The 15,362-nt window shown below is 38.4% G+C and overlaps 1 protein-coding gene across 2 annotated transcripts in view; it reads left to right on the top strand.

Annotated features, from left to right (window-relative positions):
- The window catches only part of IPMK (inositol polyphosphate multikinase), a 62,548-nt gene that overhangs the window by 12,917 nt on the left and 34,269 nt on the right, over positions 1-15,362 (top strand). Inside the window, exons 2-3 of one of the 2 annotated variants that reach the window (XM_047072806.1) lie at positions 332-417; positions 15,018-15,114. In XM_047072806.1, the coding sequence (XP_046928762.1) occupies positions 332-417; positions 15,018-15,114 (183 nt within the window). Of the gene's footprint in view, positions 1-331; positions 427-15,017; positions 15,115-15,362 lie in introns of both variants that reach the window. The other variant, XM_047072805.1, reaches the window with a different exon arrangement.

The raw sequence follows: 15,362 nt of genomic DNA, 5'->3' as shown, positions 1-15,362 counted from the left end.
TAAATTAACATCTCCCAGAAAGACTGTTACTGAAGAATTTCTATAAAAATTTAGGAATATATTCTATTTATTAGAATTTTTGAGAGGTTCTCTAAGGGGAGTAGTAGTTGGAGACAATAAAACCATAATATTTGGAATTTGTGTTCTGGTGCTTTGCATATAACAAGCACTGAAATGTATCGGTTAAATGTTAAAATTTCTGAAATAAGTAAGACAGACCCCTTGATTTTTATGAATGTGATTTATCTGTAACTTTAGGAACACATCTATTCTGTGATGCAAGGTATACTGTTATCAAAGCATTAAAAAATACCTAAATTTTGTTCTACAGGTATCCTGCAACATCCAGATGGCACAGTTTTGAAACAGTTACAGCCACCTCCCAGGGGTCCAAGAGAGCTGGAATTCTATAATATGGTAAGTGAGGTAAGATTTGTTTTGTTGTATTCAAAGAGTTTTTCATAGTTTTCTGATGATGACTCGGTAAGAAATACATTTGACAGCAGTGCCTGGGTGGCTCAGTCAGTTAAGCATCTGACTCTTGATTTTGGCTCAGGTCATGACCTCACAGTTCGTAGGATTGAGCCCCACATTGGGTTCTGCGCTGATAGCTTGCAGCCTGCTAGGGATTCTCTCTCTACCTTTCTTTCTGCTCCTCTCCCTCATGCATGCTTTCTTTCTCTCTCACAATATTTAATAAATCTTAAAAAAAAAAAAAAGAAATACATTTAACAGCATGTCCTGGTATATTGTATACGTCACTGAAACAAAATCTTCAAGAAGCAAAATGCTTGTCTTTACTGATACAGTCTTGTATTTTCTACTCTACTTCATTTTTTCTTTTTCTTTTTTTAAAATTTTTTTTAAAGGTTTTATTATCCATATTTGAGAGAGAGGGAGACAGAGCGTGAGCAGGGGAGGGGCAGAGAGAGAAAGAGGGAGACCCCGAATCTGAAGCAGGCTCCAGGCTCCAAGCTGTCAGCACAGAGCCCGACGTGGGGCTCGAACCCACGAACCATGGGATCATGACCAGAGCCAAAGTCGGACGCTTAACAGACTGAGCCACCTAGGCACCCCTACTCTACTTCATTTTTTAAAGATCCTTATTCTGATCCACTAGATTGATTTCAATTAATGGGGTTTTGACCTACATTTTAAAAAACACTTAACTGAGGGACTGTTTGTATTTCTCAGAAATGCTGAGTTTAAATAAGTGTTTTTATTTTCACTACAGAATTTTTTAGAATCTTAAATGTGCTAATGTGCATTGTGAATCTCCTAAGTGAGGGAGGGGGAAAAGGGCATACTTAACATCCACTTAACTCTATGACTGGAAATACTTTTTAGTGCATTCACAATTTTTTCAACCACCACCTCTGTCTAATTACAAAACATTTTCACCACAGAAAAGAAAACCCTGTACATGTTAAGCTTTCTCTGGCAACCACTAATCCGTTTTTTTATGGACTTATGTATTTAGGATATTTTATATAAATGGAATTATAAAATACGTGTCTGGGTTTCGTTTAGCATAACTTTTTTTTTTTTTTGAGAGACCGTGTGCACACAAGCAGGTGAGGGGCAGAGGGAGAGGGAGAGAGAGAATCTTAAGCGGGATCCATGGCCAGCATGGAGTCTGACATGAGGCTTAATCTCACGACCTTGAGATCATGACATGAGCTGAAATCAAGAGTCTGATGCTCAAGAGACCGGGCCATCCAGACACCCCAGCATAATGTTTTTAAAGTTCATTCACATTATAGTATGCATTAGTATTTTGTTCCCTTTTATGGCTGAGTAATACTCAATTTTACTTAATGCCACATTTTGTTTATCCATTCACCCATTGATGGATATTTGGGTTGTTTTCATCTTTTGGCTTTCGTAAATCGTATTGCTGTGAACGTTCCTGTAAAAGTATTTGTTTGAGTATCTGTTTCCAGGTTTTTTTTTTCAATATTTGAAGTTTATTGTCATATTGGTTTCCATACAACACCCAGTGCTCATCCCCAAGATGCCCTCCTCAATACCCATCACCCACCCTCCCCTCCCTCCCACCCCCCATCAACCCTCAGTTTGTTCTCAGTTTTTAAGACTCTCTTATGCTTTGGCTCTCTTCCACTCTAACCTCTTTTTTTTTTTTTTCCTTCCCCTCCCCCATGGGTTTCTGTTAAGTTTCTCAGGATCCACATAAGAGTGAAACCATATGGTGTCTGTCTTTCTCTGTATGGCTTATTTCACTTAGCATAACACTCTCCAGTTCCATCCATGTTGCTACAAAGGGCCATATTTCATTCTTATTGCCATGTAGTACTCCATTGTGTATATAAACCACAATTTCTTTATCCATTCATCAGTTGATGGACATTTAGGCTCTTTCCATAATTTGGCTATTGTTGAGAGTGCTGCTATGAACATTGGGGTACAAGTGCCCCTATGCATCAGTACTCCTGTATCCCTTCGGTAAATTCCTAGCAGTGCTATTGCTGGGTCATAGGGTAGGTCTATTTTTAATTTTCTGAGGAACCTCCACACTGTTTTCCAGAGTGGCTGCACCAATTTGCATTCCCACCAACAGTGCAAGAGGGTTCCCATTTCTCCACATCCTCTCCAGCATCTATAGTCTCCTGATTTGTTCATTTTGGCCACTCTGACTGGCGTGAGGTGATATCTGAGTGTGGTTTTGATTTGTATTTCCCTGATGAGGAGCGACGTTGAGCATCTTTTCATGTGCCTGTTGGCCATCCGGATGTCTTCTTTAGAGAAGTGTCTATGCATGTTTTCTGCCCATTTCTTCACTGGATTATTTGTTTTTCAGGTTTGGAGTTTGGTGAGCTCTTTATAGATTTTGGATACTAGCCCTTTGTCTGATATGTCATTTGCAAATATCTTTTCCCATTCCGTTGTTTGCCTTTTAGTTTTGTTGGTTGTTTCCTTTGCTGTGCAGAAGCTTTTTATCTTCATGAGGTCCCAGTAGTTCATTTTTGCTTTTAATTCCCTTGCCTTTGGGGATGTGTCAAGTAAGAGATTGCTGTGGCTGAGGTCAGAGAGGTCTTTTCCTGCTTTCTCCTCTAGGGTTTTGATGGTTTGCTGTCTCACATTCAGGTCCTTTATCCATTTTGAGTTTATTTTTGTGAATGGTGTGAGAAAGTGGTCTAGTTTCAATCTTCTGCGTGTTGCTGTCCAGTTCTCCCAGCACCATTTGTTAAAGAGACTGTCTTTTTTCCATTGGATATTCTTTCCTGCTTTGTCAAAGATGAGTTGGCCATACGTTTGTGGGTCTAGTTCTGGGGTTTCTATTCTATTCCATTGGTCTATGTGTCTGTTTTTGTGCCAATACCATGCTGTCTTGATGATTACAGCTTTGTAGTAGAGGCTAAAGTCTGGGATTGTGATGCCTCCTGCGTTGATCTTCTTCAAAATTACTTGGGCTACTCGGGGCTTTTTCTGGTTCCATATGAATTTTAGGATTGCTTGTTCTAGTTTTGAGAAGAATGCTGGTGCAATTTTGATTGGGATTGCATTGAATGTGTCGATAGCTTTGGGTAGTATTGACATTTTGACAATATTTATTCTTCCAATCCATGAGCATGGAATATTTTTCCATTTCTTTATATCTTCTTCAATTTCCTTCATGAGCTTTCTATAGTTTTCAGCAGACAGCTCTTGTACATCTTTGGTTAGATTTATTCCTAGGTATTTTATGCTTCCTGGTGCAATTGTGAATGGGATCAGTTTCTTTATTTGTCTTTCTGTTGCTTCATTGTTAGTGTATAAGAATGCAACTGATTTCTGTACATTGATTTTGTATCCTGCAACTTTGCTAAATTCATGTATCAGTTCTAGCAGACTTCTCATGGAGTCTATCGGATTTTCCATGTATAATATCATGTCATCTGCAAAAAGTGAAAGCTTAACTTCATCTTTGCCAATTTTGATGCCTTTGATTTCCTTTTGTTGTCTGATGGCTGATGCTAGCACTTCCAACACTATGTTAAACGACAGCGGTGAGAGTGGACATCCTTGTCGTGTTCCTGATCTCAGGGAAAAAGCTCTCAGTTTTTCCCCGTTGAGGATGATGTTAGCTGTGGGCTTTTCATAAATAAATGGCTTTTATGATGTTTAAGTATGTTCCTTCTATCCCGACTTTCTCGAGGGTTTTTATTAAGAAAGGATGCTGAATTTTGTCAAAGGCCTTTTCTGCATCGATTGACAGGATCATATGGTTCTTATCTTTCCTTTTATTAATGTGATGTATCACATTGATTGATTTGCGAATGTTGAACCAGCCCTGCATCCCAGGAATGAATCCCACTTGATCATGGTGAATCATTCTTTTTATATGCCGTTGAATTCGATTTGCTAGTATCTTATTGAGAATTTTTGCATCCATATTCATCAGGGATATTGGCCTGTAGTTCTCTTTTTTTATTGGGTCTCTGTCTGGTTTAGGAATCAAAGTAATACTGGCTTCATAGAATGAGTCGGGAAGTTTTCCTTCCCTTTCTATTTTTTGGAATAGCTTGAGAAGGATAGGTATTATCTCTGCTTTAAACGTCTGGTAGAACTCCCCTGGGAAGCCATCTGGTCCTGGACTCTTAATTGTTGGGAGATTTTTGATGACTGATTCAATTTCTTCACTGGTTATGGGTCTGTTCAAGCTTTCTGTTACCTCCTGGTTGAGTTTTTGGAAGCGTGTGGGTGTTTAGGAATTTGTCCATTTCTTCCAGGTTGTCCAGTTTGTTGGCATATAATTTTTCATAGTATTCCCTGATAATTGCTTGTATCTCTGAGGGGTTGGTTGTAATAATTCCATTTTCATTCATGATTTTATCTATTTGGGTCATCTCCCTTTTCTTTTTGAGAAGCCTGGCTACAGGGTTATCAATTTTGTTTATTTTTTCAAAAAACCAACTCTTGGTTTTGTTGATCTGCTCTACAGGTTTTTTAGATTCTATATTATTTCTGCTCTGATCTTTATTATTTCTCTTCTTCTGCTGGGTTTGGGGTGTCTTTGCTGCTCTGCTTCTATTTCCTTTAGGTGTGCTGTTAGATTTTTTATTGGGGATTTTTCTTGTTTCTGGAGATAGGCCTGGATTGCAATGTATTTTCCTCTCAGGACTGCCTTCACTGCGTCCCAAAGCGTTTGGATTGTTATATTTTCATTTTCATTTGTTTCCGTATATTTTTTAATTTCTTCTCTAACTGCCTGGTTGACCCATTCATTCTTTAGTAGGGTGTTCTTTAACCTCCATGCTTTTGGAGGGTTTCCAGACTTTTTCCTGTGGTTGATTTCAAGCTTCATAGCATTGTGGTTTGAAAGTATACATGGTATGATTTCAATTCTTGTATACTTATGAAGGGCTGTTTTGTGACCCAGTATGTGATCTATCTTGGAGAATGTTCCATGTGCACTCGAGAAGAAAGTATATTGTGTTGCTTTGGGATGCAGAGTTCTAAATATATCTGTCAAGTCCATCTGATCCAATGTATCATTCAGGGCCCTTGTTTCTTTATTGACCGTGTGTCTAGATGATCTATCCATTTCTGTAAGTGGAGTGTTAAAGTCCCCTGCAATTACCACATTCTTATCAATAAGATTGCTTATGTTTGTGAGTAATTGTTTTATATATTTGGGGGCTCCTGTATTCGGCGCATAGACATTTATAATTGTTAGCTCTTCCTGATGGATAGACCCTGTGTTTATTATATAATGCCCTTCTTCATCTCTTGTTACAGCCTTTAATTTAAAGTCTAGTTTGTCTGATATAGTATGGCTACTCCAGCTTTCTTTTGGCTTCCAGTGGCATGATAAATAGTTCTCTATCGCCTCACTCTCAATCTGAAGGTGTCCTCAGGTCTAAAATGAGTCTCTTGTAGACAGCAAATAGATGGGTCTTGTTTTTTTATCCATTCTGATACCCTGTGTCTTTTGGTTGGCGCATTTAGTCCATTTACATTCAGTGTTATTATAGAAAGATACGGGTTTAGAGTCATTGTGATGTCTGTATGTTTTATGCTTGTAGCGATGTCTCTGGTACTTTGTCTCACAGGATCCCCCTTAGGATCTCTTGTAGGGCTGGTTTAGTGGTGACGAATTCCTTCAGTTTTTGTTTGTTTGGGAAGACCTTTATCTCTCCTTCTATTCTAAATGACAGACTTGCTGGATAAAGGATTCTTGGCTGCATATTTTTTCTGTTCATCACATTGAAGATCTCCTGCCATTCGTTTCTGGCCTGCCAAGTTTCAGTAGAGAGATCAGTCACGAGTCTTATAGGTCTCCCTTTATATGTGAGAGCACGTTTATCTCTAGCTGCTTTCAGAATTTTCTCTTTATCCTTGTATTTTGCCAGTTTCACTATGATATATCATGCAGAAGATGGATTCAAGTTAAGTCTGAAAGGAGTTCTCTGTGCCTCTTGGATTTCAATGCCTTTTTCCTTCCCCAGATCAGGAAGTTTTCAGCTATTATTTCTTCAAGTACACCTTCAGCACCTTTCCCTCTCTCTTCCTCCTCTGGAATACCAATTTTGCGTATATTATTTCTCTTTAGTGCATCACTTAGTTCTCTAATTTTCCGCTCATACTCCTGGATTTTTTTTATCTCTCTTTCTCTCAGCTTCCTCTTTTTCCATAATTTTATCTTCTAGTTCACCTATTCTCTGCCTCTTCAATCTGAGCCGTAGTTGTCTCCATTTTATTTTGCAGTTCATTGATAGCATTTTTTACCTCCTCCTGTTCCTTAATCCCTTGATCTCTGTAGCAAGAGATTCTCTGCTGTCCTTTATACTGTTTTCAAGCCCAGCGATTAATTTTATGACTATTATTCTAAATTCACTTTCTGTTATATTGTTTAAATCATTTTTGATCAGTTCGTTAGCTGTTGTTATTTCCTGGACGTTTTTCTGAGGGGAATTCTTCCGTTTCGTCATTTTGGATAGTCCCTGGAGTGGTGCGGAACTTTGGGGCACTTCCCCTGTGCTGTCTTGAATTACTTGTGTTGGTAGGCAGGGCCGCAGTCAGACCTGATGTCTGCCCCCAGCCCACCGCTGGGGCCACAGTCAGACTGGTGTGTGCCTTCTCTTCCCCTCTCCTCGGGGCAGGATTCACTGTGGATTGGCGTGGCCCGTCTGGGCTACTTGCACACTGCCAGGCTTGTGGTGCTGGGGATCTGGCGTATTAGCCAGGGTGGATCGGCAAGGTACACAGGGGCGGGAGGGGCAGGCTCAGCCCGCTTTTCCTTAGGTGATCCGCTTCGGGAGGGGCCCTGGGGCACCGGGAGGGAGTCAGACCCGCCGGAGGCATGGATCCGCAGAAGCACAGTGTTCGGTGTTTGCTGGGTGCAAGCAAGTTCCCTGGCAGGAACTGGTTCCCTCTGGGATTTTGGCTGGTGGATGGGCGAGGGAGATGGCGCTGGCGAGCGCCTTTGTTCCCCAACAAGCTGAGCTCTGTCGTCCGGGGCTCAACAACTCTCCCTCCCGTTGTCCTCCAGCCCTCCCGTTCTCCGAGCAGAGCTGTTAGCTTATAACCTTCCAGATGTCAAGTCCCGCTTGCTGTTGGAACACACTCCGTCCGGCCCCTCCGCTTTTGCAAGCCAGACTCGGGGCTCTGCTTGGCCGGTGGGCCGCCCCTCTGCCCCGACTCCCTCCCGCCAGTCCGTGGAGCGCACACAGCCTCTCCGCCCTTCCTACCCTCTTCTGTGGGCCTCTCGTCTGCGCTTGGCTCCGGAGACTCTGTTCTGCTAGTCTTCTGGGTTATTTAGGCAGGTGTAGGTGGAATCTAAGCGATCAGCAGGACGCGCGGTGAGCCCAGCGTCCTCCTACGCCACCATCTCCCACCTGTTTCCAATTTTGGATATAGACCCATAAGTGGAATTGGTGGGTCATATGATAATTCTACATTAAACTTTTTGAGGAACTGTCGGTGTTTCCCAGAGTGGCTTTACCATTTTATATTTTCACCAGCAATATATGAGGTTTCCAATTTCTCTTATCCTCACCAACATTTGTTAGGGTTTTGTTTGTTTTTTTAATGACCATCCAAGTGAGTAGTAAAGTGTTAATCTCAGTGGTTTGTTTGATTTGTATTTCCCTAATGGCTAATGATGTTGAGCATCTTTTCATATATTTACTGGCCATGTGTATTTCTTCTTTGGAGTCATATCTACTCAGATCCTTTGCTTAGTTTTTCATTGAGTTGTCTTTTTTATTTAGTTGTAGGAGTTCTTTATGTATAGATAAAAGTCCCATATCAGATAGATGAATGGAAGCCAATGAAAATGAAAACAGACATTCCAAAACCTTTCTGATGCAGCAAAGGCAGTCATAAGGGGGAAGTATATAGCAATCCAGACCTTCTGAAAGAAGGAAGAAATGTCTCAAATATACAACCTAACCTTATACCTAAAGGAGCTGGAAAAAGAATAGCCAGTAAAGCTGAAAACCATCAGAAGCACAGAAATATTAAAGTTTAGAGCAGAAATCAATGATATCGAAATCCAAAAAAACAGAACAGATCAATGAAACTAGGAGCTGGTTCTTTGAAAGAATTAACAAAATTGATAAACCCCTAGCCAGACTTATCAAAAAGAAAAAGGAAAGGACCCAAATAAATATGAATGAAAGAGATCACAACCAACACCACAGAAATACAATTATAAGAGAATATTATGAACAACTATATGCCAACAAATTGGACACTCTGGAAGAAATGGGTATGTTCCTAGAAGCATATAAACTAGAAAAACTAAAACAGGAATAAATAGAAAATTTGAACAGACCAATAACCACTAAAGAAATTGAATCGGTAATAAAAAATCAAACTAACAAGGAGCACCTGGGTGTCTCAGTCAATTAAGCATCTGACTCCTGGTTTGGCTCAGGTCACGGTCTCAGTTTCATGAGTTTAAGCCCCACGTCAGTCTCTGCGCTGGCAGCACAGAGCCTGCTTGGGTTTCTCTCTCTCTCCCTTTCTTTGGTGCTGTCTCTCAAAAATAAATAAACTTAAAAAAAAAATCAAACAAGAGTCTAGGGCCAGATGGCTTCCTGGGAGAATTCTACCAAACATTTAAATGAGAATTAATACCTATTCCTTTGAAACTGTTCCAAAAAATAGAAGTGGAAGGAAAACTTCCAAATTCATTTTATGAGGCCAGCATTACCTGGAGTCCAAAACCAAACCAAACCTTTCCTAAAAAGGAAAATTACACACCAATTTCACTGATGAACATGGATGCAAAAATTCTCAACAAGATACTAGTAAATTGAATCTAATAATAGATTAAAATAATTATTTACCGGGGCGCCTGGGTGGCGCAGTCGGTTGAGCGTCCGACTTCAGCCAGGTCACGATCTCGCGGTCCGGGAGTTCGAGCCCCGCGTCAGGCTCTGGGCTGATGGCTCAGAGCCTGGAGCCTGTTTCCGATTCTGTGTCTCCCTCTCTCTCTGCCCCTCCCCCGTTCATGCTCCGTCTCTCTCTGTCCCAAAAATAAATAAACGTTGAAAAAAAAAAATTTAAAAAAAAAAAAAATAATTATTTACCATGATCAAGTGGGATTTATTCCTGGGCTGCAGGGCTGTTTCAATATCCACAAATCAACAGATGAAAGAAAGAACCACATGATCCTATCAATAGATGCAGAAAAAGCTTTTGACAAAATACATCATCCTTTCTTGATAAAAACCTTCAAGAGAGTAGGGATAGAAGGAACATACATACTTCAACATCATAAAGTCTACGTACAAAAGATCCACACACCCACAGCTTATACCATCCTAAATGGGAAAATTTCAGAGCTTTCCTCCTAAGGTCAGGAACACAACAGGGATGTCGACTCTCACCACTGTTGTTCAAAATAGTACTGGAAGTTCTAACCTCATCAATCAGATAACAGAAATAAATAAAAGGCATCCAGATCAGCAAGTAAGAAGTCAGACTTTCACTCTTTGCAGATGACATGATACTCTACATGAAAACCCAAAAGACTCCACTGAAAAATTGCTAGAACTGATACATGAATTCAGCAAAGTCACAGGGTTTAAAATCAACATACAAAAGTCTGTTGCGAATGTATACACCAATAATGAAGCAGCAGAAAAAAATCAAGGAATCGATCCCATTTATAAGTACACCAGAACCCGTAAGATACCTAAAAATAAATCTAACCAAACAGGTGAAAAATTTATACACTGAAAACTATAGAATGCTTATGAAAAAAACTGAAGAAGACAAAAGGAAATGGAAAAGCATTCCACGCTCATGGATTGGAAGGACAAATATTGTTAAAATGTCGATACTGTCCAAAGCAATTTACACATTCAGTGCAATCCCTATCAAAATAACAGCATTCTTCACAGAGCTAGAGCAAACAATCCTAAAATTTGTATGGAACCAGAAAAGACCCCCCAAATGGCCAAACAGTTTTGAAAAAGAAAACCAAAGCTGGAGGCATCACAATTTGGGACTTCAAGCTGTAAAGCTGTAATCACCAAGACAATATGGTACTGACACAAAAACAGACACATAGATAAATGGAACAAAACAGAAAACCCAGAAATGGACCCACTAATGTATGGCCACCTAATCTTTGACAAAGTAGGAAAGTGCACCCGATGGAAAAAAGTCTCTTCAGCAAATGTTGGGAAAACTGGACCACTTTTTACACCATACACAAAAATAAAATCAAAATGGATAAAAGACCCAAATGTAAGATAGGAAACCATCAGAATGCTATAGGAGAACACAGGCAGTAACCTCTTTGACCTCTGCTGCAGTAGCTTCTTACTAGACATGTCTCCAGATGCGAGGTAAACAAAAGCAAAAATGAACTATTGGGACCCCATTGAGATACAGTGCTCCTGCACAGCAAAGGAAACAATAAACAACAGTAAAAGGCAACTGACAGAATGGGAGAAGATATTTACAAATGACATATCTGATAAAGGGGCCTTCCAAAGAAGGCATCCGGTTGGCTAATAGACACATGAAAACATGTTCAACATTTCTCCTCATCAGGGAAATACAAATGAAAACCACAATGAGGTACCACCTCACACCTGTCAGAACGGCTAAAATTAACCCAGGAAACAACAGATGTTGGCAAGAATGTGGAGAAAGGGGAACCCTTTTGCTCTGCTGGTGGGTATGCAAACTGGTGCAGCCACTCTGGAAAACAGTATGGAGGTCCCTCAAAAAATTACAAATACCCTACAACCCAGCAATTGCAGTACTAGCAATTTATCCAAAGGATACAAAAATGCTGATTTGAAGCAATTTTTATAGCTGCACTATCAACAGTAACCAAATTATGTAAAGAGCCCAAATGTCCATCAACTGATGACAGATAAAGATGCACACATGTATATGTCTGTATACACACACACAGACACACACACACAGGAATATTACTTGGCAACGAAGAAGAATGAAATCTTGCCATTTGCAACAACATGGATGGAACTACAGTGTATTATGCTAAGTGAAATAAGTGAAAAATATGATTTCACTCGTGAAATTTAAGAAACAAAACAGATGAACATAGGGGAAAAGAATGAAAAATAAAATAAGATAAAAGCAGAGAGGGAGGCAACCCATGAAAGACTCTTAAATACAGAGAACAAACAGGGTTGCTGGAGGGGTGTTGAGTGGGGGGATGGGCTAAATGGGTTTTGGGCATTAAGGATGGCACTAGTTGGGATGAACACTGGGAGTTGTATGTAAGTGATGAATCACTGGGTTCTACTCCTGAAACCAATAATACACTATATGTTAACTAACTTGAATTTAAAAAAAAAACTTTTTTTTGTCCAAGATCATTTAAATAGTTAACAATGGCCCCAGGATTTGAACTTAGGCAGTCTGGTTCTAGAATATGTGCTTTTAACTGCTACACACTGTCTCTTGTTTGAAGAATGTATTTTATATTCACTCTGTAAAAGTCTTGTACATAATTTATTCTAGGTACCTTATTTTTTTATTATTGTAAATAATATTTTTTGAGGTAAGTTTCCCAGTGATTGCTAATATAAGAATGAAAACGTTTGTACAGTGTTTCTTATATCTAGTAATCTTGTTGAACTATAACAGTTCTAATTGTTTTCTATGTAAGCAGTTCTGTGATTGGAAGGGTTTTTTGTTGCTGTTGTTCCTTTTGCATATATATATATGTATATATATATATATATATATATATACATTTTTTAAATGTTTATTTTTGAAAGAGAGAGAGAGAGCATAGAGCATGAGTGGGAGAGGGACAGAGAGACAGAGGGAGACACAGAATCTGAAGCGGGCTCCAGGCTCTGAGTTGTTAGCACAGAGTCTGACTTGGGGCTTGAACTCAAGTGCTGTGAGATCATAATGTGAGCCGACACTTAACTGACTGAGCCACCCAGGCACTCCTGAATCCATACATTTCTGTCAAGTAGTTCCAGTTCTGTGCTATATAGAAGCAATGATGGGAGGGGGGAATGCATCTTCCTCTCAGTTAACATTTCTCCATTTAAGTATGACTTTCTAAGTTTCTGATTACAAATTTCTTCTCAGGTTAAGGAAATTGCCTGTTGTGTGAGTCAAGAAACAAATGGTACACTTTGTTTATTTACCAGGGTGTGGTTAGAGTTTAAGGCCACTTGCAAGAGATAATGCTATACTATCCCTGGGCCTAAAAGGGCAAAGAAAGGGAGTGGTTACTAGAACCCAGGGAAGTTAACTTTACCAGAAGTCTTGTACTGAGAAGGAGGGAATTAGAGAAGTAAATAACCTGACCTCAACTCTTTTCCTGCCCTCCACTGTCTTGCTCCATTAAGCGACAAGGGACCCCCATTGATACAGTTGAGTCAAATTAGCTTCTTGGAAAAAGAGGAAGATACATAGCATCTTTTCTATCTTTATTTCAAGAAACAATTTAAAATATGAATGGGTATTGAATATTTTTCACCTACCTTTTCTGTATTTATTGAAATGATTTTATGAGTTTCCTCCTTTAATCTGTTCAATCTGAACTATTATTTTCGTCACATATTTTCTTTGTCTGGTTTTGATATCAGGTTTTTTTTAGCTTCATGATATGAGTTGAGGAGCATTTATTTTTCTGTTTTGTGGAAGAATTTGTATCAGATAAGGATTTTGTTCCTTAAAGTCTGATAGAACTTAACTAAATTCATCAGAGTAGCCAAATGTCTGTCTCTGTCTTTTCTTTTTCCCTTTCCTTTTTTCCTATCCTTTTTTCATTTCATTCTCTTTCCTGGGAAAAGATAGATTTGTAACCACTGATTCAGTTTCTTAAATATCTTGAATTTTTGTCAATGTGATAGTAAAATATAGTTGGATTATATTTTTATAATCTACTTATGACTCCTTTTTTATTCCTGATGTTGTTTATTTATTGCTTCTATCTTTTTCTATATCAGCATTGCCCCCAGCATTTTTGGAGTACAATGGTAGGGGAAGGGAGAAGATGCCAAAGTTTTTACTGTTCAGTAGTTAGACTTTGATTTACTCTCCCTGTTTTAGGATAGTAACTCTGACCTCCTCTGTGTCCACCTTTATGCCTAGACCCTAAATTCAGAGATCATTTGGTTGAAGTCTTTGGAGTGGACCTTTATGAAGCCCAAACATCACTGCTTAGCTTACTGCTTTTGATTTCCTCTTTACTTATATAGACCCCTATGAATTTCCTTTCTTTCCTTGGGAGCTCAGCTATGCATTTAAGAAAATATTTGTTATATTTTATCCTACATCTCTCTAGTAGAAAAGTTTTTTAGGTTATCTAGTCCGGTGTGTTGAAGTAAATACCAGGCCTAGTACTTTAAAAAAATATTTAAAGTAAAAAGGGAAAGTTTATCTCTCTACTCTTCCAGTTCTTTTATCTTTTTCATGAATAAAAATATCATCAACTTCTTTAACTACTAAGTACATAGAGATATACCTAGTTCCTCCATCTTGTTGTTATGTCATCATGAACACTCTGCCCTCTGTTCCTTAGGCCAGGAACAGAGAGATAAGGTACACCCTTCTCTTAATTACCTTGGCCTAGAAGTGACTAATACCACTTCTGCTCACATTTCAGTAGATCACATGGATATCTGGTGAGTTTATGCCACACTTGAGTTCATTCTGTAGAATTGGCTTGTAGGTGTAACTACTTGACATGAATATGGCTTGACAAATAGAATTGTAATACTAAGATTTCATAAACATTTTACACCCATAAACTTTAATGGTTTTGGATAATTAGGTAGACCATATTGTGAGAGTTTGTTGGATAAAATAAAATGTCTTATAAGTTGTGTTTTAAACAAAAATATTTTCTTTCCCTCATCTTTTAGGAAACAAACAAAGAATCTAGTTCCAGGATACAGGAACATTTTAGTATTTTCTAGAATTATTATTGGTTATAAATCAAGGAATTAAATGCACAATAATTGGACTTAATTAAGTTAAAGGATAATTTTTTTAAAGGTAAAATCATAACTCCCTTGTAGACATGAAATAAATAGTTGTTAAAGATTTTGTTGAACTCATTATTTAATGAGGGAACCAAGCAGATATTGAAACTGGTTCAGAAGAGAAGCCAAAGAAGAATAAATTTATAAGGAATAAGGGAAGTGAAAATAAGTATGTATGTGTGGATACTGAATTCCCCCCTCCCTTGGTGGGTAGAGGGTGGAGGGAAGTCAGCTGAACCTTCTCTGGCCAGAATTTATTTATGTTTCTGTGGACAGGAATTATTTTGTATTTGCATAAAGCTTTATCTACATTTTACTTAGTTGTAAAATAGTTCAAGGACAGTGAAAAGCTAGAATTAGATGAAGAAGAATGTGCTGTAAACAATATGCAGTTTTTCATTGGAGATACACAGTAATCTTTTTTTGCTTCCAAATGTATTTCCAGCTGAAACTCATACCAGATAAATTATGATTCAACAGTATTGTTTTTTTTTTTTGAGAAATATGTAGGGCAATTATAAAGCATTATAAAAAACCAACATGCAAATGTTTTATTTATCTATATTTCAGGTTTATGCTGCTGATTGTACTGATGGTGTTCTTTTAGAGCTACGAAAATATTTGCCAAAATATTATGGCATCTGGTCACCTCCAACTGCACCAAATGGTAACCTTTTCTTAAGAATACATCCTTTAGTATTAATTCATGAGAGTAGCTTTTTAAAAGTCTGTATATAAAATCAAGCCTAGTATTATACAAACAATATATGTGTGTTTTTCTTTCTAGTATTTTTTCTACTTCATTAAGGAAAACTTAATACTTTTGCTTTTCATAACCAGTTTCTTAAATGGTATGTAACATTAATGACCAATTTGTTGTAATTGAATAAAAAAATCTACATACTTAGTACTATA

The sequence above is a fragment of the Lynx rufus genome, unplaced genomic scaffold, assembly GCF_022079265.1.
Source record: "Lynx rufus isolate CCGP_SWC_20201006 ecotype Redwood Valley unplaced genomic scaffold, mLynRuf1.p SCAF_11, whole genome shotgun sequence".
NCBI lineage: Eukaryota > Metazoa > Chordata > Mammalia > Carnivora > Felidae > Lynx > Lynx rufus.
This window is presented reverse-complemented; position numbering and strand designations above follow the sequence as displayed.